The following is a 22,060-nucleotide window of genomic DNA, read 5'->3' as shown; positions in this document are numbered from 1 at the left end:
CTTAAATTCTTTGGTATCTCTTCAATATAATTACAATGAGGGAAAATTTTGTGATTTACAGATTTGATTTCAACGCCTCTTATTGATGTGAAATCATCTGGGAAAATCAGAAATCGCAGATTTTCAGTTGAAGAAACATTAATCAATGGTCTTTCATGGAGTTTTCCATAAGGAAAATACTGTAAATCAATGCGTGAAACATAATGTGATGGAACACTAACTGATGTATTAACATCAGTACTCAAATTTTGCAAAAGCCGTTAAATCGTCTCAAATTTATACCATACAAATTTTGAATGATTGTAAACAATGTCGATACTGAACCATTAACATTATGGCAAGCAAAAGATGGCAATGAAATAGCTGCTGACTCTTTTTTGTGGTTAAAATTCATAATGAAGTGAATCGGATTAATTTTGATTTCTTTCAATCGAATGAATAAAAATTTCCGAAATTCCGCGGTTGATGAACGAAAACTGTGGATAAAAGACAATTTCTGTTTGTCCATTATCATTAACACGAAGTTTGGAAGCAATATTGATGTATTCCGATGAAATTTTCACTTTAAAAATTTCACCAATTTTGAATTCATTCGAAAAACCATCAGAAAAGTTAATAGAAGCATGAATCGGAAGTTGTTCGTAATAAGGCAACATGATATTCTCTCTTTCTTCAACTTTTTTCTCAATAATTAAATTTGCTGAAGATAATTTGACAAAAAATGGATGTCCAATCTCATTAACAACAACAAGACGTGGTAATACATTAACTGATGAATCAGAAATGTCAATAACAATTGATTTTTGAACATTTTGAGAAATTAAATTTGAAAATATTTTTCTTTTTTCATTAATTATTATTTTTTCACTGGCTTTGGCACTGGAAGAGTTCTCTGCAATGATGAAACAGTTCGTTTCAAGTATTTTTTCTTCATTCGGACTCAAATTAAAAATTAAATTTCTATTTGCAGAAAAAACTGAAAAACTGACAGGAAGACTGTTGTGTATCGTCATTTTTGGTAATATCCTGTAATAGTTTCCTTCAAAAGATGAGTCAATTTGTAAAATTAAATTTTTTGAAATTTGAAATCCGTCGAAAAACATGTTTGTAGGCAATAAAGGAACAGAACTACCAAACTGTATTGTTTTCTCGTTGTAGTTAATTGTCTGATTTGGATTAATTATCAAATTCAAATTATTATTTAAAATTATTTTTGAAATTGATTGATTTTCAATGAAAATCTTCTTATCTGATTGCAAATCATGATAATCCTTTATATTATTTAGTAAATTAATGAATTCTACTGTCAAAATCGATTTTAGATCTGAATTTGTTTTAATTTCAGAATTAATTTCACTTTTTGACACAAAAATTAAGAAATTGATATCTAAATTATTAATTATTGGTACAAACTGTGAAAATTTCGATGAAAATCCTATGATTTTAAGAGATGAAGTGAAATCATATTTAATTTGACCATTTTCAAGTGTTCCTTTGATATGAGATAGAACAGAATTGAGTTTTATTGTTTCATAGATCGAATTATTTGATTTCACACCGAAATTAACAGAAAACTTTGTCAAATTAAAATAAATACAAAAAATCTTTTCCAAATTTTGGAATTTTGACTTAATTTTCATGAAATAATTATATACAATTGGTAGTTCTTCAAAAGAAATGTTGATATCTAGTGGAGACATGAAGATATTGATAGAATCAAATTCAGATTTGTTTTGATGAACAAATTGAATGATTTGATCAGAAATAATTGGAAATTTTCCATTGAAATACAAATAAAACTGTGTGAAATTCAGTGTTTGAACATTTTTGACAAAATTATAAGTCAAATTCGAACTGAGAACGAGATTATCATGTAAATGGATGTTGAACTTCTTGAGACAGACCTTTAGACTGTCTTTTTTCATTGGAACGAAAAATAAAAATTTCAGAAAAATATTATTTTTGAAATTATTAATTAAAAACATCAAATACTCGAAATTGGTGTAAACATCGAACTCTGATACTAATAATTGACCTGATTCTTGATAAATAAATGGAGAATTCGAAAATTCATTTTTGATTGAAGAATTTTGTTGGATTTCAAGTGTTTCTATACGGAAATCATCATTTGTTATGTGTGTATTCCTCAATTTCGTGGTCAATGAAGCGATTTTTATTTAAAAATCTGAAATTGAAATTTCAAATTTTTTCCCTAAACAAATTTTTGTATTAATTAGCTCGATAATTGATTCAGAACCTATTTTTACGTTCAAATTATTTAGATTTATTGAAACTGAGTTCGAAATAAAGTAATTTGATGAAAATGTCTTCCAAAGTTTAACTAATGAATCAAATTGTTGTTGTATCATATCTATCTTCGTAATGTTTATGTTAATATCGAAATTCACTAAAGAATCATTTGGTTTTACGTTGATATTTATTTCATTCTGTTCAAAAATCTTTGTACAACCGATGTAAACTTGTGGTTGTATTATCTTTATGTCTCCCATCTTGTTTTCGCTAAGATTTCCTATGACTTTCGGTGAAGTTACCAATATAAAATCATCTCCGTTTGGAGGAGTAAGAATTATCAGTCTAAAGTCAGTAATTTCGAATTCTACATTTGGCATTTTGAAGATATCTGATGGTTCATATAAGATATTGTCGAAAGGCAATGTAGTAATGTTAACATTTGTGATTGTAGCTTTAATTGTATTAGAATTTGATTCGTTTTTGGTAATTGAGAGTTCGATATCACCTATTTTGCTTTCAAATATTGACAATGGAAATCCAATTCTTGCAAAAAAATAATTATCAAGGCGAAAATCATGAATACTTACCTTTTGTTGCGTAGCTAACTTCAATAGATGATGTATGTTATCGGAGTATGCATTTAAAGAAAAAACTGGTGTATTTTATTGATAAAAGATGGGAAATCCATAAAAATGGCATTTTTTCAGTATTTGTTTTGAGTATTGATTATAAATGTGCAAAGTGAATGTAGTTATTTTTTGATAAAATTATGGTTCAATGACTATATTAATTTAATATTTTGGATTAAAAATTCTTGTTATTGATTGGCAATGAATCCATAGTTTTTAAAGTTAAAGTCTGTGCTATCTTTGCATTACAAATAGAATTTGAATGAAATTTGGAAGAAGAGTAGTAGAGTATGATGGGTTGTGTGACTTTTTTTGTAAACGTAAGAATTCATACAATATCGAGCGATTTTGTATCATTATTTTAACACATTAATTTTAAAAATAATTTATTTTTTTATTCTTACATAAATGACCCAACAAGTAAAACCGGATAAAGTGGATAATAGAATTTTAGAGGATGGTGTTCCTGTTTACATTCAAAGATATAAAGGAAAACAATATTACAGAATGATAAATCCTGAATATGTGAAACATATATTTAATAAAGAAGGATGTAAAGTTTTAAATATTGAAGAGTTTGAAAATACTAAATCTATAATAAAATATGAATTTAGGAATAAATGTTATACAGTTTCATATTATGAATGGAAAACCGATAAGATTAGAAAACATTTAGGAGATTATGGGGAAAAATCTGAATTCTTTAAATCTAGTATATACGAGAGAGTAAAAGAAATCAGATATAATTATTTTCATGAATAAAACATAAACGCATTAAAAAAATTAACATTAATTTTAAAATAATTTATTTTTTATCTTTTATAAAAGAAGCTATATATAGATGATGTCAGATATTCCGCGATTAATTAAACATTGTTTAAATCCTGAATGGAATCAATGGAGTCATAATCAAAGACCTCATAAACGAGTAAAAGATTCACTACCATAATGAAATAAAAAATAAACTTTAAAAATTCATGTCTTACATTTTTGAATAATTTATGAAATCAATTATTTGATTTATTCTTTCTTCAATCTCTTCTATTCTTTTTGTTAAATCATCTATTTTCATTAATGAGGTGATTCTTGATTGAGGAATAGATTTCAAACTAACCACTCCTTTTATTTTTGAAATTTTGAATCCATCAACTTTAAACATTTTATTCAATTTACACGTTGTCAATTCTTCAAATAATTTTTTATTATTAGCATAATAGTCATTAAATTCTTCAATAGATGAAAAAATTTTTATTTCAGTAATTGGTTTAACAATGTTTATTTTTTGTTGAACATTTTCACTTTCATTTATTTCTTCCTCCTCTGTTTCATTTATTTTTAAAATCGGTTTCATTTATCATTAAATAAAAATTAGAATATAAGTGATGAAATATATTTTTTTATTTAATATTAAATCAGAAATGGCGGCAGGATTCTTTAAAAAATTATGGGATGGAATTAAGAAAGCTGCAGGTTGGGTTCATAAAAATATTATTAAACCCGTTGCAAACTTTTTGGCACCAGTAGCGAAAACGGCAGGAACTATCATAGGTGGAGTATTAGGTACTAAAGCAGGTAATCCGGCGATGGGAGCACAAGCAGGTAACGCAATTGGTGGAATAGCTGAAGGAATACTTAATAAAATAGGAGGTAAATAGTGGAAAAATAAATTATTTTTATCTTAGTATCGGTTGTAGTCTTTGATAAACTTTTTCTCCTTTATTTAATATTTCTCTTATTGGGGCAGCTTTTGGTGTAATTGATTCAGCAACGTCACTAATTGCTTCTTTATTCTTAAATATCCAATTTGCTCCTTTCTTCATTGTTTCCCAAACTTTATGCGCTCCTCTTTTTACTTTATCCCATAATTTTTTAAAGAATCCTGCAGCCATAGTTGATTATTTCATTAAAATTAAAAATTCATTTACCGGAATAAATGACGACTAACTATTTGGTGCCAAACACTAAACCAATTAATGGAAATGTGTTTCATTCATTCGAAAAGATAAATGAAATATTTGCAAAGAATGACGGTAGAAGATATTATAGAGAACTTGAAAGTTCATGCTATGACTCTGATACTCCATATTTTGATGATAAACAAACTCATTTAAGAATTACAAATCCGGCTCATGATGTGAACCAATTAGGTGACACATATATTAAACGCAAAGTTAAAGCAACTCTAGTTTCAAATAAAGCTTTCACATGTGATGCCGCTTTTAAATGCATGCGTTTATTCGTTGGTTACAAATCATCAAATCAAAGCTTTAAACAATTAGAAGTAGAAACTGAAAGAGGTGATGCTGGTTATCTTCAGATGGATTGTGCCCGTGAATCTTTCGCATTTGCAACATATAAACCGAAATCAGAAAGGAAAGTTAAAAAGTTTGTTCATTCGTTATATAATAATGTTCAAAAATATGATAACTCAGTATGTGGAAAATATATTGACCCTTCAGAAGTTTTCAAGAAAGCAAATGAAGAAGTTGATATCACTTTTGATATGATTATTCCGGTAAATGATTTGTTAGCATTTCAGGCGTTCGATGATTATCCTAAATCATTTGGTGATATCATTCTTAAATATTATGTTTTCAGGGATACTTTAGTATTTTGTCAGGTTGACCCGTTAAGAGTTGCTGATTTACAAAATTACGTTTATGAAAAGATAACTGATGAAAATTATGAAAAGATTATGAATCATGTTTATAAATATGATCGCAAATTCCAACAAATCGGACTTCCTGCCAAATTAATTACAAGCTTAGCCGCTACATCTGCTGACGCAACAGTTGAGGACGTTATTATTTCATGCACAAAGATGGAAGTTTTAGAGGATAAATGCATTACACCAGGATACGGTTTAATTGAAGAATCAGTTAAAGCAATACCACGTTTATTCAGTAAGGAAGATCCATTCATGATTCCAGCTCAACATATTGACGTTCGTTCACTAAATGGAGGTTGCATCACTCCTGAAGGTATTAGCTCAGATTTCTCATACGCTCTTCATAATGTTACAGATGTTGTGTTAACATTTCCGAAGAATGCAATGCAAAGAACAGTTTTAGAAAATCCAATGCTTCGAGGTCTTCAGGTCACTATAGATTCCAGAAACTTCCCCGATCAAGCGATGACCACAGTGGGTGACATATTCTTTACACGTATGCTTCAAGCTTCTGATTTAGATGGAGTGAATGAATGCACAGAAGAATACGAGGACTCATTAACTAGACCACTGAATGCAGATGATGGCACGCCATCAGCTAGAACATGGAAAGACCAAACTTCATTCTTATGCACTATTCCAGTTCAACGTAATGGAGCGGGTATATTCTTTGATGGATTAGAAACTTTCAACTCACAAGTTACAGTACAAGTGAAAGCTTATCCAATCATTCAGGGTGAAAATGACACTTACTGTTCAAAGGTGACAAATCCTCCTCAGGTTTGGTTTACTAGGACTACATATTGGACATGGACACCGGATGAAGGTTTGAAATATCATCCAACAGGTACACCACCACAGTATAGAAGTTCATATGATGAAATATTGATGAATAGAAATGTTTAAAATTATAAATTTATTTTTGATTAAATGGATTTAAATTCATCCACCCCTTATGAAGAATTAGCAGGAGTATATAATACATACGTAGATGATATGATTAATGAAGCATTGAGTGATAATAGAAATGCTTTATCTAAGGAAAAATTAATGAAAATTCCATATTCTGAATGTTACTTAAATTCAAAAATAATGAATAAATGCTATCCCCTATGTTGTTGTCAAAATGTCATGTTGTCACATTTTTTCAGAAAAGTTAAATTACCTGGTGACCTGGTGACCTGGTGACCTGGTGACCCTATCAGTTCTTCAAAAATAATGAATAAATGCTATCCCCTATGTTGTTGTCAAAATGTCATGTTGTCACATTTTTTCAGAAAAGTTAAATTACCTGGTGACCTGGTGACCTGGTGACCCTATCAGTTCTTCAAAAATAATGAATAAATGCTATCCCCTATGTTGTTGTCAAAATGTCATGTTGTCACATTTTTTCAGAAAAGTTAAATTACCTGGTGACCTGGTGACCTGGTGACCCTATCAGTTCTTCAAAAATAATGAATAAATGCTATCCCCTATGTTGTTGTCAAAATGTCATGTTGTCACATTTTTTCAGAAAAGTTAAATTACCTGGTGACCTGGTGACCTGGTGACCCTATCAGTTCTTCAAAAATAATGAATAAATGCTATCCCCTATGTTGTTGTCAAAATGTCATGTTGTCACATTTTTTCAGAAAAGTTAAATTACCTGGTGACCTGGTGACCTGGTGACCCTATCAGTTCTTCAAAAATAATGAATAAATGCTATCCCCTATGTTGTTGTCAAAATGTCATGTTGTCACATTTTTTCAGAAAAGTTAAATTACCTGGTGACCTGGTGACCTGGTGACCCTATCAGTTCTTCAAAAATAATGAATAAATGCTATCCCCTATGTTGTTGTCAAAATGTCATGTTGTCACATTTTTTCAGAAAAGTTAAATTACCTGGTGACCTGGTGACCTGGTGACCCTATCAGTTCTTCAAAAATAATTCATTAGTTAGAAAACCATTGACGCTAATTTTATTTTTATATCTTTTTATTTTGTATGTAAAGACAGTAATGACAAACATTGAGTTTGAAACAGTTAGAAAGATAGACGATGACACCAAAGTGGTTAGAATAGGTGATTTAAACGTAAGATACTCAAAGAAATACAACAAATATTCTTTGTCAGACATTATATCTCCATCTGAAAAGAAAACAAACGACTGGGTTAGAAATGCTTCAACTCAGAAAATTTTGACAAGAAATCCTGAGCTTATGATATCAATAGCATTTCATGGAACAAGAGCATATCTTATAGACAAAAGTCTTATACCAATAGTTTTGTTATGGTTAGACCCAGTTGTTGGATATAACTTCATAACATATGGTTCATTCGACTCAGAACGTTGCAGTGAAGGCTTACTTTACATCGTTCAGAAACCGAAGGACTTCAACACAAAAAGATATAAGATAGGAAGGACATATAATATAACTCAAAGATATGACAGTACAGTCAATAGAGTCAAGGTTGTGTTCGTTAATGATATGAGAGCTGCTGAAACAGAACTGCTTGAAGTTTTTGAGAAAATGTATGGTGCTCCCACGAAAGGTAAAGAAACGTTTGAAGTAGATGAGATAGATAAAGCTATAAAATTATTTGACGAAGTTGCTGAAAAATACATGTAAAGCGTTTATTTTTGTCTTTTGTGAAAGTCAGAAAATAAAGTTAGTTTTATTTATTTTGTATGTAAAGACAGTAATGTCAACATTAGAGAACACAACAACTGCTATCGTTCATGAAGCCATTAATGAAGAATACGAGTACATACAGTATAACAAACAACTTCGCCTCATTCGTTCGGTCAAAGATGACATGTACCAAATGCAAAGTATAATGAATGCTCTTCGTTCTACAAAGCAAGAGGTGAGAAAAGAGGTGAGAAAAGAGGTGAGAAAAGAGGTGAGATCTCACTTCTTCACCTAAACATCATTTTTGGGTCATTTACACTCATTACGATGAAGTCATGACAAATCATTTTCCATGTTGTTGTCAAAATGTCATGTTGTCACATTTTTTCAGAAAAGTTAAATTACCTGGGAGCACATGGTAACATGGTGTTATGTTTTGAATTAATTATTGAATAACCTGAAAACCATTAACGATAAAATAACTGATAACAAAATTTTATTTTTATATAAATGAATACCCCGCAAGCTCAAAATTTACCACGAATCATAACAAGGGAGGAAACGATAAAAATGCGAGAACTTGCCAAAAATAACAAACCACTAAAACTGAGAAAATGTGGTTATGCAGTAATGATGGAAAGAGAGATGTTGTCAAAGAAAAATAAAAATTAATTTTGGATTGAGTTTAAAAATTCATCTTTATTAAATTCATCTCTTCCAATCAATTTATTTATTCTATTAAATTCTTTTATTTTTGCTTCACTTAGTTTAAGGATTGAACGGTAAGTTTCTAATTTTTCGATTATTTCTTTATCGTTTTCAACCTCACCGCATTGTGGCTTCTTTTTGTAATAGCATATTTTTGATTTAATTCTGTTTAGTTTCTTTTTATATTCATCGTCTGGACTCTTGGCTGCTTCGTTGTCACTCATTTCTTACGAAATAAAAAAAATTAAATATTATTTAAATATAATGGAGTAATAAAATAAATCGGAATTTCTATTAATTTATTGCCAACTTCAACTAATACATTACCGTTAATATATCTAACAAATTCAGCTATTGTGTCAAATCTTCGTCTTCTTTTTGTCATTGATTTATCAGTTTTTCCATAATCGAGATGAATCAAAACTTTATCCCCTTGTTTAAAATTCATGAGCCCCGAATTAATTTGTTCACGTTTAACATCATTCAACCTTTCCATTTGCTTTCTAATATATTCCCATTCTTTTGAAATATCATTTTTCATTTCCACCGGTTTCATGTTTATAGTTCTATGCCATGTATTATTATAATAATATACTAACTGTTGTATGATGGAGTCATGATTTCCATCCCAGTATATCTGACCGTTAACCCCTAACGCATCTCTAAGAGTTCTCATTACCGCATCAACTATTTTATTATGAAACGTATATGGAGAGGATGAAAAGTAAAAATTAATTTGTGGGAAATAATGAGTCATAGTTGCCTGAAATCCTTTATCACTATCACCCCTGATATTATCTACTCTTTTATGATCTAGTAAGTATTGAATAGCTCTTCTTGTTTCCTGTTCTGTTTTCCCTTTCACTGGAATGCAATATAAATATCTAGTGTTAATGTTAATGGCAAATAAATAAGTAACGTTTCCTTTTGAATATTCCAGATGATCGATTTCGTATGAATATGGATATGGTGCAAATGAAGGGCGACCAAATTTTTCCTTTAACGGTTGAATTTTCGGGTCAATTGGTTTATTTAATATCTTGAAACCCTTTTTAAAATCTTTTTGTTTCTTTAATGTTTGAAATGGATATAATAAAGTGAATGATGAAGGATTAACTGGAGGAGGTGGTTTTGGTATTGCAGGTACAGTCGTTGGAGGTTTTGGTGTTGCAGGTACAGTCGTTGGAGGTATTGGTGTTGCAAGTGGTTTAATTTTATCTGCTTTGATTTTGGATGATGAAGTTTTGGAATTCATTCCTTCCTTCATTAATTCTGGATGTATTCTATTCATTTGTTTTAAATATGCTGTATATAAAGGTTTGATATACTTTCCTGCTTCGAGTTTATGTTGAAGGATGAATTCCAAAAGTTGATCTTTATTTAAAAGTTGGGCTGAATGTGGTTTAACTAATGAATCATAAATTAAAGCTTGTGCATCATTTTTGGTCTGAAGGACCCGGGCGTTTTGTTTCTTTGTTTTTTGTGGCTCAGGATTATATAATTTATATAATTCATCAATATCTTCTTTGTTAATACTTCATTTTTGAAATCTTTCAAATGTTTAAGTTGTGATTTAGTTTTTTCCTTTGTATATTCATTATTTTTAATTTTATCTTTAATTTTAGAAATTATTTCATCATGATATTTCAAAAATTCATTATCATAATATGAATAATAATAATCTATATCATCATCCGTTATATTTTCATCATATTTTTGGAGATATGCTTTTAAATCATAATAACTAAGAAAATTTTGATCACGTACTAAATCATCAATTAAATTTTCTAAATCTACGTCATTCATTTATATAAAAATAAAATAAATGTTTTAAGGGTGCCCATCATTCAACGGTTCCTTTTGTCTCTTCTGTGGCATTTCATTTAATAAACGGCATACAACATCCATTTTCACAACATACAGCCTTAGTGTGTGCTCCTGTTAATGCAGTCTTACCGATTGTTAAGCGAGTCATTAACCCATTTTTAAGTTGTAAATTAATATTCTGACCATCAAATATCACTTTATCATTTATTATATCCAAATAATTTTTAGGTGTTAATTGTTTATTTTGTCGTAAACTAACTCCTTTCATTTTTTGTGCAATCTTTTTAAAATCACTTCCATCAATTGAACCGTTGAATGATGTATAACACTTAGGACATAAAGCAACCATGTTATCACCTTGTTTCTCAATTGCTAAACCCAATAACTTCTTCTCATGTGCTTTTTCTTCAGCTTTATTCTTTAATTTAGGTTTAAATTTCTCATCAAAACAAAAGAAATCAAAAGGTGCGAATTTGTAAATGTTTTTATCATAAAATTGTTTATCAGTAACAATTGCTTGAAATGCTTGAGTGTTAGGAAGATTTGGATCACCAGCGATTGCCCAATAAGATGAATCAGTATCACCTTCAATGAAATGAAAACGATTAACATCCATGCATTTATACATAAAATCATAAATGAAAACCAAATACCAGTATTTAGCATTCTCTAAAGTGAAGAATGCCTCTTGTAAACATGTTTCACATCTATAAAATCTATCTTTGAGCATCATTTGATACGTATCTTCACCTATTTCTCTTATGTTTTTAAACTTATTTGCCATACATGCAACGCGTGCCTTCTGTGCATTCATTATTTTAGTCTTTGTGTAATTTTGTGTATTCATTGCATCGTAACCATATGATCCATTAAGTGAAATTTTGCAAAATAAACTTTTTCCTTTATTTCCTTCTAATTCAGCCTTTTGTCTTTCGTTCATAAATTTGTTCGCAAATTCATTAAAACAAGTGTTTTTCGTAAATGTTAAAATTGATTGAATGTCATCGATGATAAAATGAAATCTGTCGATTAGATACCAAAGATAATAAGAAGAAAATGGTTGATATTGGTTGTGTGTTGATGCTAACTGAGTTAATTTTCTCTGTTTCTGGTCAACCGGTAGATTGTTTGATTTCATGTAATTATACATAAAACTGCCAATTGTTTTTTCATCTGTGATAATATCTAAGTTTCTTATTATCGGTAAAAAGTTTATGTAATCATTAATGTATTTTTCATCAATGTGACCCTTTACTTCAGCCACGAATAAAGTATTTTTCTTCTTAATTATTCCCAGTGCTTTTGCTTTCTTTGTTGCTGTATCACAAATGATAACACCATTCAATCTTCCCGGCATATACATTTTATGGTCAGTATATTGAATGAAATCATGAGGATTAGATGAAAATGATGAAGGATATAATGAATTAAAATCAACTCCAACGAAATGAGTCATGATGTTGGAAGTGTCCTCATTTGATACAGTTTTAGTTTCTGGACTATATGAAAGTTTATTAATGTGTGTGATTCCTTTAAGATTAACACGATGTTGAACATTTGATAAACCACCAGTAATTCCATTACGGAGAATGTGATAAGCTTCAACTGAATCTAAAGTCATTGGTAAATTATTTTTTAATGCATAATTTCTTAAATTGATTCTTAAACGTTGAATGTCTTCATCTTTATTTGATTTAACGACATTGCAATAACAACACATTAACTGACAATTTTCTTTGGTATGTGGTTTTTCATTATCGATTCTATCCAATGTTGGTTTATTTGCATATGTAAACGCTTTACCACACATTTTGCATTTAGATGAAAGGATTAAATCGTGATAGTATTGATAGTCATCCGTTGAAACATTGTTTTTGGTATCTCTTTTCGCCTTTTCATCTTGTTTCTTATATGAATCAATTTTATATTTCCAATACTTTTTTGTTAATTCAAAACTTGATTCTATCTTTTCCTCAGGATATTTTTCATTAGGATTAAAGTCTTTATATGCTAAAGCGTAACGAATCATTGATGCATTCGATGATAAAGAAAGATTATGAAGCATGTCAATTTTATAAACAAATGTTTCTTCGATAATTTTATCAATTGGGTCAATCATAATTTCAACGTCTTTATTGCAATAATGAATAAAATATTCTAATCTATTCTCAAAGTTTTTAGCATCATTGAGATATATTTGATAATCACTATCTGATATAGTTTCTTGAGTTAATGCTGAATAAAATGAATCTTGAGTGAATGGTTCCACTTTATATAATTCTTCTTCGTAATTCTCCCATGTGATGAATTGATAAGGGAAAAAGGATTTAACACGTGACTTATTGTTTCCGAAATCTTGAGTGAATTGGTCTAATGTCCCACCCGCTATATAATTTCTGATGTCAATAAATCTTAATTCATATGGACAGTTTGTTTTCTTTACTATGACTTGCTTAAATTGAGAAGAAGAACCCAGCATTGATTTTATCTTCCATTTTGCAGTATTTAAATCACGAAGAATTAAATTTAAATCAAACTTTCCCGAATTAAAACCTATGATATTCACTTTATTGAATTCTTCATCTAGAAGTTCTTTAAATGCTTCCTTCTGTTTTTCATTTAATGTTTGAGACAAAGTCCCCGCCGTTTGCGGCTTCATTAATTCTTCATATTGTTCAATATTTGATTTAGCAACTAATGAACAGGTTGAAAATAAAAATTCAATCCATTCAGAGATGAACGAATCACTTGATGTTAAGCAAAAATTCCTCGTAAATGTTTTATCGTTTAATTTAACCATTGATGATACCATAAATGGTTTTAAGTAAGCGTTCAAAGTTGCACATTCAGAAAGTTGAAGTTCTTCTTTAGTCTCTAATGTTTCGAAGTCAAAAGTAATATAATATCTTGTTGGTTTATAATATTCCTGCAAATTATGTGCTAATAGCCATTGATATATCTTCTGTTTCGTGATATGTGGTGCATATGGTTGTTGTGTGTTTTGCAATTGAACGTCTTGAATTAATCTTCCATTATTTTCTTTACATTTCTCACAATGTTTTAAAAATCTTCTTTGGTTTTTCCTTTCTGGATCATCACGGATAGAATAAACTTCTTCTTTACAATATGGACAAACTCTATAGCCGGTGAGTGCTTCAACGTCTGTAATTCTGTCAGCGTGAAGTTTTCCACATGGACTCTGTGTTAATAAAATATTTACTGTTTCAAATTCTGGATCTATCATTATTGATTCCACTAATGGAAAGTCTACCTTGTTAATTTCTACGTCTTCTGGTTGAGGGTCACAATAATAAAAATCAATATTAACGTTTAACATTCTTGCTAACCTCTCACTTTCTGATGAAATGTCAAATCCTTCATATGCATCTATGGCTTCATTTAAATAACTTCTACGAGTTTTAGGATTAACACCATCAGGAATGTTATAGAAGCGTTTAAATAACCTTCTACCTTCGGCTCTTATTTGATTATCATTCATTTTAGCTGTTCCATTTTTGTTCATTTATGTAAGAATAAAAATTAAAAAATAAAGTTTATTTATTAAAGTCAGAGAGTCCAGGGCTAAAGCCCATAAAATGAATTAAGAACACATAAATTTTTATCATCTGCGACGTGACGAATACATTTTAATTTACTCAATAATGCATATCCTGATACATTAAATCTAATTCCTGTCTTATTTAATTTCACAACTTTGAAAAGGAATGTATGAATAGCTATAAAATGATGAGATGATGTTTTATGGGTTGCTTCCATTTTTTCTGAAATAAATGAATAAATATAATGTTTATACGTTTTCATATCTTTTATGTTCTTAATAACGAATGGTATAGACCTTTCCACTTCGTCTTCCTTCGGTGCTGTTCTTTCATATGAAACATTATTGGTATCTTCAATAATGAAACCACAATCACACAAAATTTTATAGGTTCCAATGGTTTCTTTTGATATTTTATCTAATAAATCAAAAACTTTATCAACACCTGTGCATTTATTTAAATAATAATTTGTGTAAATATCATGATCTTCTTTCTTAATCGTATTAGTTGCATATGTCACGTTTTTAAGAGCTTTTTTGAATTTTTCGGAATCTAAAGGTGGTGAAAGTAAGATACAAGGGTATTCTTCATTATCAATAAATTGTAACTTATGTTTACGTATAAATTTAGTACCTTCTTCTGAAAGTGTTTCGTCTATTTCACCATCTAATAAATTTTGTGTTGATTCTGAGACATAATTTTTATATCTTTCTTCATGAGATTTCTGAACTGCTGATTCTGAAGCTGGGATATTCATTAAATCCTCTACTTCATTTTCATTATATTTTTCAACTTCTCTTAATTCCTTAATTTTTTCATCTATTTCATCTCTTATTTTTTTCAGTTTTTCAATTTCATCGTATTCATCATCATCTTTAATTCGTTCTTCATAATATTCAGGGAAAACATCAGGTTCTTTTGGTTTTTCTTCTTCAGATGTAGGATATAAGAAATTTATAACATCATCTTTATTCATTTTTCCATCATAATCTAAATCATTTAATAACTCAGCAAATTTTTGACAATTTCTTAAATAATATTTACTAACTTCATAACACATCTCATCTAATATATCCTTTATTTCCTCATTTGTGAATCCTAATGTTTTCACGTCGTTAGTCTTGACACTCATTTCATACGAATTAAAAATAAATTATTCAAAAATGTAAGACATGAATTTTTAAAGTTTATTTTTTATTTCATTATGGTAGTGAATCTTTTACTCGTTTATGAGGTCTTTGATTATGACTCCATTGATTCCATTCGGGATTTAAACAATGTTTAATTAATCGCGGAATATCTGACATCATCTATATATAGCTTCTTTTATAAAAGATAAAAAATAAATTATTTTAAAATTAATGTTAATTTTTTTAATGCGTTTATGTTTTATTCATGAAAATAATTATATCTGATTTCTTTTACTCTCTCGTATATACTAGATTTAAAGAATTCAGATTTTTCCCCATAATCTCCTAAATGTTTTCTAATCTTATCGGTTTTCCATTCATAATATGAAACTGTATAACATTTATTCCTAAATTCATATTTTATTATAGATTTAGTATTTTCAAACTCTTCAATATTTAAAACTTTACATCCTTCTTTATTAAATATATGTTTCACATATTCAGGATTTATCATTCTGTAATATTGTTTTCCTTTATATCTTTGAATGTAAACAGGAACACCATCCTCTAAAATTCTATTATCCACTTTATCCGGTTTTACTTGTTGGGTCATTTATGTAAGAATAAAAAAATAAATTATTTTTAAAATTAATGTGTTAAAATAATGATACAAAATCGCTCGATATTGTATGAATTCTTACGTTTACAAAAAAAGTCACACAACCCATCATACTCTACTACTAAGAAGATAAAATTTTGAATCAGACGTAGTATTTTGAGCATCATTACTATTTAGGGACGTATGTGATGAATTTTCGTCTATTAATTTAAGGATTCAGATTCAAAATAAAAAAAAATATTGAGGGATTTTGAAAAATAGTAAGATAATGGATTGCCATTAAGTAGGAATATTGGAATATGTTATGAACATTATTGTAAATAAAGGAATAACGAAGTATTTAGAGTTATAAAATTAATATGAAAGTTAATGTTTTAAATTTTAGTAGAATTGGAGTTTATTAGAAGTTTCGGAAATGAAATGAGAAGATTTGGAAGCAATGAAGTGAGTTAGAAAAAATGACGGATTTTAGGAGAAAATGGCATATTACTAAAATTTGGTACAAAAATTGTTACTATTTTGTTATTAATTAATGAGGTGAATGTTCTTTTGAAACGATTTTGAAATTTGATTGAAATTCTATCTGACCAAATTGGATGACTTGTTGCTATCCATTAAAATTCCAAAATATTTTTAATAACCAATCTGTTTTTTTGACAAAATTTTCATTTTCAGAATTTTACGCTATTGAAATTGTAAAATCAATTGAAATTTGTAGAGAAAAAATATTATCGAATTTATAGAATATTATGCATTATTGTAATGCAACAAAATTTAAAACAATAACGTGAATTTCTTCTTATTGAAATTTAATGGTTGATATATGTTTCAATAAAAGATTAATATTTATATTCATTTGACAATTTCAATAATCACGTTTCGCATATTCAAATTTGAACCACATCTAATTTGTAAGATATATTGAATATTTTGAATAGCGAAGCTTTCGATTTTTCTTGAATAATTTAAATATTTATGTATCCAAATTAAAATGTTTGATGAAAAATTGAATATAATTGAATTTTCTTGAATTGAAAACAGTGATTGTCAGATTTTGCATTATTATCAATGGTTTTTAAAACCATTTTCGTGGTTTCAAGATTTTTGACATTTCAATTCTCTCAAATTAATAACTATCGATGAGAAGTGAGGCTTCTTTTAGTTCCCTTGCTTCGAGAACGCGATCTACATCAGGTCTGAGCTCAGGAGATGGAAACGGTGATTTTGAATCTCAAGCTTCTAAAATCGACAAGATTTTTCCTTTATATGATGAAATGTTCAAATCTGGCTATGTTCCGTCAATCTTATCGCAACTACTAACCATTGAAATATTCATTCAATTCATCGGTTACTCATTTTGGCCAGCATTCTTTTTCACTGAACTTGACAATCGTTGGGATGGAGTATGCGCCCTTTGGATTTACAGAGTATCTTTTCTATCTAAAGTAAGTCATGAAGTACCAGACCTTACTATTAACTTAATTGTTTTCAGCTTCATGTTATTCCTTATTATTCTATCTGTAGGCATTGAACTAGGTATCTATCTCAGAACAAGAAGATTCAACAAGGTTTCTTTATCATTTGCAAGGATCTGCATAGACATAATACCACAACTTTGTGTAATTCCGAGTTCGTTTTTTGCCGGCTTATGCCTCAGATACTCTATTAGGCTGAAGAAACCAATCATAATTGTCTATTGCGTCATTTCATTTCTCTACCTCTTTGCTTTTTTGGCTTTTCATTTCATTCAATCATATTTTTCAGCGAGTCTTCCATATATTGGAGAGTCAAACTTGTTCTGTTGGTCGGGTTCATTCCTTTTCCAGCTCTTAGCAATACCAGCTTTCTTTATTATTTTATCATTTTTGACAGATTTCTTTCCAACGTATTTCAAAGTACTCACTGTTGTTCTGAAGATACTCTTTAATGCATATTTCTATTACAAATGCTTCTTCTTCCCCTTTGCCCATACAAAAATGAATTATATCTTTAATTCCTTATTTTTAGGTATAACTGTTGATGATGTTCTTGTATTAATAGGTTGTTTAGGCTATCGTACAAGGTTTTATTTCGCTTATGCTACAACTTTTGGCTTTTTCTTTATTTCATGTTTCTATTGCAAATGGGTATTTTCAATTCGCTCTCGAAAGATCTGTTTCAGACTGTCATACGAAGCTTTAGAAACAGTTGACGAAGAATTGCCAAATGTTGAATATCAAAATACAGAAAATGCTGCTTTATTATGCCAAGATGAGAAAACAAGGAAGTTATTTAATAAGATAGGTCTCCAGAAATCGGAAGCGAATTGCGAGTTATATTTTAGAGTAGGATTAGCAAACAGATCTCAACTGTTTTTGAATTGGTCGTTGCTAAAATATGCTTCGGAATTCCATAGAACGGCACACATGGCAACAATCATCACCCAGTTCATGTCGTTCTTCCCTTGCGAAACAAGATTATTATCAAGTTTCCAGAAACAAGCTTGCCAGCACAGATTGAACTTCTTCCAGAGATTTCTCATCTTCCAAATCGATTCAATCAAGAGATTACGCCAATCTTCGGCCAGTAGAGAAATTTCGGAAAAATTATTACACCTCAAAAACGCATCTAATGCATTAATTGATGATGTTAAGAAGTTCTGGATCAACTGCCAAGATGATGCCTCCATATTTTACGATATAAGTATGAAAACCAAAAATTTATCAGAATTATATCGAGAAGCAATGCAGCAATGGCCTAATAATATCAGATTATGTGAAGGATACTCACGAATGTTGATCGAAGGAGCCATGGATTTCAAGAAAGGTGTTTTAATGAAATATCGAGTAGATTCAATCGAACAAGGAAAGAATTTCGCCATTGATTTATCCTTTAGATCACTTGTACGTGCTTATCCTGAGTATTTGAAGAAAGGAGTAATGGATTTACAAGGAAATTTCCGAATTCATAAAAGTGAAAACGGAGAAAACACTTCATCATCAGGATCTAACAATTTAAAGAGATCTTCTGTAAGTTCAGGAACAATTGATGGAATATTAGATCCAGAAATTGAAGAAACAGTTGCAAAACAATGTTTTACTTATCACAGATTAAGATTAGAGTTCCAAACTGCATTAGAAAACAGGAAACTGAATTATATGAAATATCTACATGCTTCCATCCTTTGGTCTTTGTTTTTAGTTGTTACTTTAGCGATTGGTTACTATTGTTACTACCAAGGACATTATGATGACAGAACACATTCAATTGAACGACAAATTGATTTTAATTTTGTTGAATTTAACTTTGATTTGGCGTTTACTACTTCTACATTTTTGATTATGAACTCTGTTGGTATTGTTCCTTTACCTTTCTTCCAACAGATCATGGCAATCGAAGGAAATCCATTTGAAATTGATATAAAGAATGGTAAAAATGAAGTTGGAAGACATTCTGATGGATCATCAAGAAATTTGACTGCTTGCATGCAAGATATCATGGAATCCGCAATCAGGGGTGATGATGTTGAATCATTGTTTGTAGAAATGATATCAAGAGTCGTTCCCGTTCATTTATGCAATGGACCAATCATATTAAATAATTCAATCAACGAATTTCTTAAAGAATTATTCGTTAGATTGACTGTAAACCTCAGATACCTTGCAACAATGTCAGGAAGAGCTTTGATTATGGATCCGAAATCATGTGAACTGTTAAGTAACATGAAAAGCCTTGATAAATACTTCCTCAAGATGATGGATAGACTTCTCGATCTTTTGGAAGTAAAAGAACACCATGAAATCAAGGTAAATAAGATATTAATTTTCTCTTTACCGGCGGCATACGCGATTCTCTCAATTGTACCTTTAATTATATGTATATCTTTATGTATAAAGGAACTGAAATCGTTAGGAAAGCTTTTATCAAGTCTTCCTCAGAATATCAGAGAAAATACTTCGAAATCTTTAGTAAAATCTGAAGATGAAGATAATTCAGTTAAGGATACCATGAAATCACATCAGTTTAATGTGAATTGTCTTTATTTGGCTGCATTTTTACCATTGTTTAATGTTGCTATTTTCATTGGCATTCCTTTGATTGCAATTAAGATGAACAAAGACATGAATGAGTTGAATTATTGGACACATTATTCAACACAACGTGCACATCATGCAATGATGTCCCTTTCTTTCACTGCTTTAGGAGTTATTTCAAATCATCCACTTTTAACGTTCTTGAGATCGAAATCTGATGATTTTATTTATGTTGCAAAATATCACTTGGACCAACTAAGTGATATGAATAACAATTTGTTAAGAGGAACAGTTAATATTTCATCAATTGTTGGATACATTGATAACAATATAAAAGAAGAATGCATTGATGATAATTACCAATCTGTTGATCATGAAGACTTCAAATGCAGTTCATTGGACAATTCAATTTTAAGATTGTATTCTTATTTGAATTTGATACAACAAGATCCAAGATCTGCAGATTTCGGACCACAATCTGAGATGGCGAATGCATTCCACCTTGCAAATACTCACATTAGCAAAAGAGTATGGCAAACAAGCCTCGAATTGCAGAAATTAGGTGATGAAAGAGTCCATGAATTTAGGATAAACATGACTATTTTATGTTGGACATCTTTCGGACTTACAATTTTAATAACAATTTTATCATATATTTTATTTGGAAAATTGAATATGTTATTCCAAGGTGAATTGCAAATGATGAGGAGAATTCCACCTTTGTCACTCACATTATCTCAAAATTTGATGAATTACATCACACATAAGCGAAATATCAAGAAATCAGAAACATTGACCGGTATCAAGAGTGCGGTTGTTATTTCTCGAGACTCGGTTATCTTTGTTAACAAGTCATTGAACATTGATTGGATCAACAATTCTACAACAAAACTTTTTGGATACACACCAGACCAGTTATTAGGTCAACCAGTTCAAACATTACTTCCAGAAGTTCGAAATGAAGAATTCTTCAAAGAGATCGAGATGATGAAGAACGGCCAATGTGCATTAGCATATGAAGCATCATCTACCGCTATTTCCGATAATGAACAGATCATTCCAGTCCATGTCACACTTGTTGGTATACCAGAGAATAACTCAAATATTCCTAAAGGATTTGCAGTTATCATCCGCGATGAAACCATTTTATCACAACAAAGGAAAGTTGCAGAGAACGCTAAATCACAATCAGAAAAACTTTTGTATCAGATTCTTCCACGAGACATTGTTATTCGAATCAACAGAGGTGAAACAGATATCAATTTTACCGTTCCATCAGCAACAATTGTTTTTATTGACATTGTTAAATTCAGTAATTATGCATCAACACTTAGTCCATCCGAAATCATGGAACATCTCTCTATCATTTTTGCCAAATTTGATGTTATTCTTTTTAAGTACAATTTACTTACAAAGATCAAACTTATTGGAGATGTTTACATGGCCGCTGCTGGTTTGTTCAATCCAGATGAAAATCCAGCAAACCACGCATCCCAAGTTGTCAATTTCTCACTTGAATCACTTAATGCATTAGAAGAAGCCAACAACCAATTTAATTCTAGTCTTCAAGTTCGAATTGGTGTTAACACCGGTGGTCCATTGATTGCAGGTGTTTTGGGCACTGATAAACTAGTCTTCGATATCATTGGCGATCCAATCAATGTTGCAGCAAGACTTCAGAGCACAGCAATCCCAGGCACAGTCCAAATCTCAGAAGATGTCTTCAACTTGATCAGTTCGATGAACTACAACATCGAAAAGCGTGGTGAAATCGAACTTAAAGGTAAAGGTAAACGAATGGCATATGCAGTTCGACCTCTTGCCATGAGTAGTTTCTTCAGCATCCAAAATGATTCAGAAGAAGTGAAATAACTTTTTATTATTATTAGTTTTAGATCATTGATCTGATATTTTTTTTCTTTATTTATGTTTTAATTTATGTTTCTAAAGTTCGTAACTATTATATTTTTATAAATTTTTTTTACAATTTGCAAAAAAAAGTATTCAATATAATGGAACTGAAGCTATATGCACTTCAGAA

At 29.9% G+C, this 22,060-nt stretch overlaps 6 protein-coding genes across 6 annotated transcripts, besides 1 other annotated feature; 3 read left to right on the top strand and 3 right to left on the bottom strand.

Moving 5' to 3' along the window:
• Positions 1-410: 410 nt before the first annotated feature.
• On the bottom strand, positions 411-1,925 carry TVAGG3_0727000 (uncharacterized protein; the record flags this gene model as incomplete). Its single annotated transcript, XM_001303549.1, has 1 exon — positions 411-1,925. One exon carries the CDS (start codon positions 1,923-1,925, stop codon positions 411-413), a length of 1,515 nt encoding a protein of 504 aa, XP_001303550.1.
• Positions 1,926-4,300: 2,375 nt separating this feature from the next.
• On the top strand, positions 4,301-4,537 carry TVAGG3_0726990 (N-acetylmuramoyl-l-alanine amidase family; the record flags this gene model as incomplete). The annotated part of the gene is made up of 1 exon (XM_001303548.1): positions 4,301-4,537. The coding sequence occupies one exon, from the start codon at positions 4,301-4,303 to the stop codon at positions 4,535-4,537; it is 237 nt and encodes a 78-aa protein (XP_001303549.1).
• An 18-nt stretch (positions 4,538-4,555) lies between these two features.
• On the bottom strand, positions 4,556-4,771 carry TVAGG3_0726980 (uncharacterized protein; the record flags this gene model as incomplete). The annotated part of the gene is made up of 1 exon (XM_001303547.1): positions 4,556-4,771. The coding sequence occupies one exon, from the start codon at positions 4,769-4,771 to the stop codon at positions 4,556-4,558; it is 216 nt and encodes a 71-aa protein (XP_001303548.1).
• A 44-nt stretch (positions 4,772-4,815) lies between these two features.
• TVAGG3_0726970 (uncharacterized protein) lies at positions 4,816-6,456 on the top strand (the record flags this gene model as incomplete). Its single annotated transcript, XM_051244364.1, has 1 exon — positions 4,816-6,456. The coding sequence occupies one exon, from the start codon at positions 4,816-4,818 to the stop codon at positions 6,454-6,456; it is 1,641 nt and encodes a 546-aa protein (XP_051090951.1).
• A 1,776-nt stretch (positions 6,457-8,232) lies between these two features.
• Positions 8,233-15,356: a mobile genetic element.
• On the bottom strand, positions 10,750-14,220 carry TVAGG3_0726960 (DNA/RNA polymerases family; the record flags this gene model as incomplete). The annotated part of the gene is made up of 1 exon (XM_051244363.1): positions 10,750-14,220. The coding sequence occupies one exon, from the start codon at positions 14,218-14,220 to the stop codon at positions 10,750-10,752; it is 3,471 nt and encodes a 1,156-aa protein (XP_051090950.1).
• Positions 15,357-17,111: 1,755 nt separating the features above from the next.
• TVAGG3_0726940 (guanylate cyclase protein) lies at positions 17,112-21,972 on the top strand (the record flags this gene model as incomplete). The annotated part of the gene is made up of 1 exon (XM_001317342.1): positions 17,146-21,891. One exon carries the CDS (start codon positions 17,146-17,148, stop codon positions 21,889-21,891), a length of 4,746 nt encoding a protein of 1,581 aa, XP_001317377.1.
• Between the last annotated feature and the right edge of the window lie 88 nt (positions 21,973-22,060).

Source organism: Trichomonas vaginalis, chromosome III, assembly GCF_026262505.1.
Source record: "Trichomonas vaginalis G3 chromosome III, whole genome shotgun sequence".
Taxonomy (NCBI): Eukaryota; Parabasalia; order Trichomonadida; family Trichomonadidae; genus Trichomonas; species Trichomonas vaginalis.
Note: the sequence above shows the minus strand (reverse complement) of the source record. Positions and strands in the feature narration are given on the sequence as shown.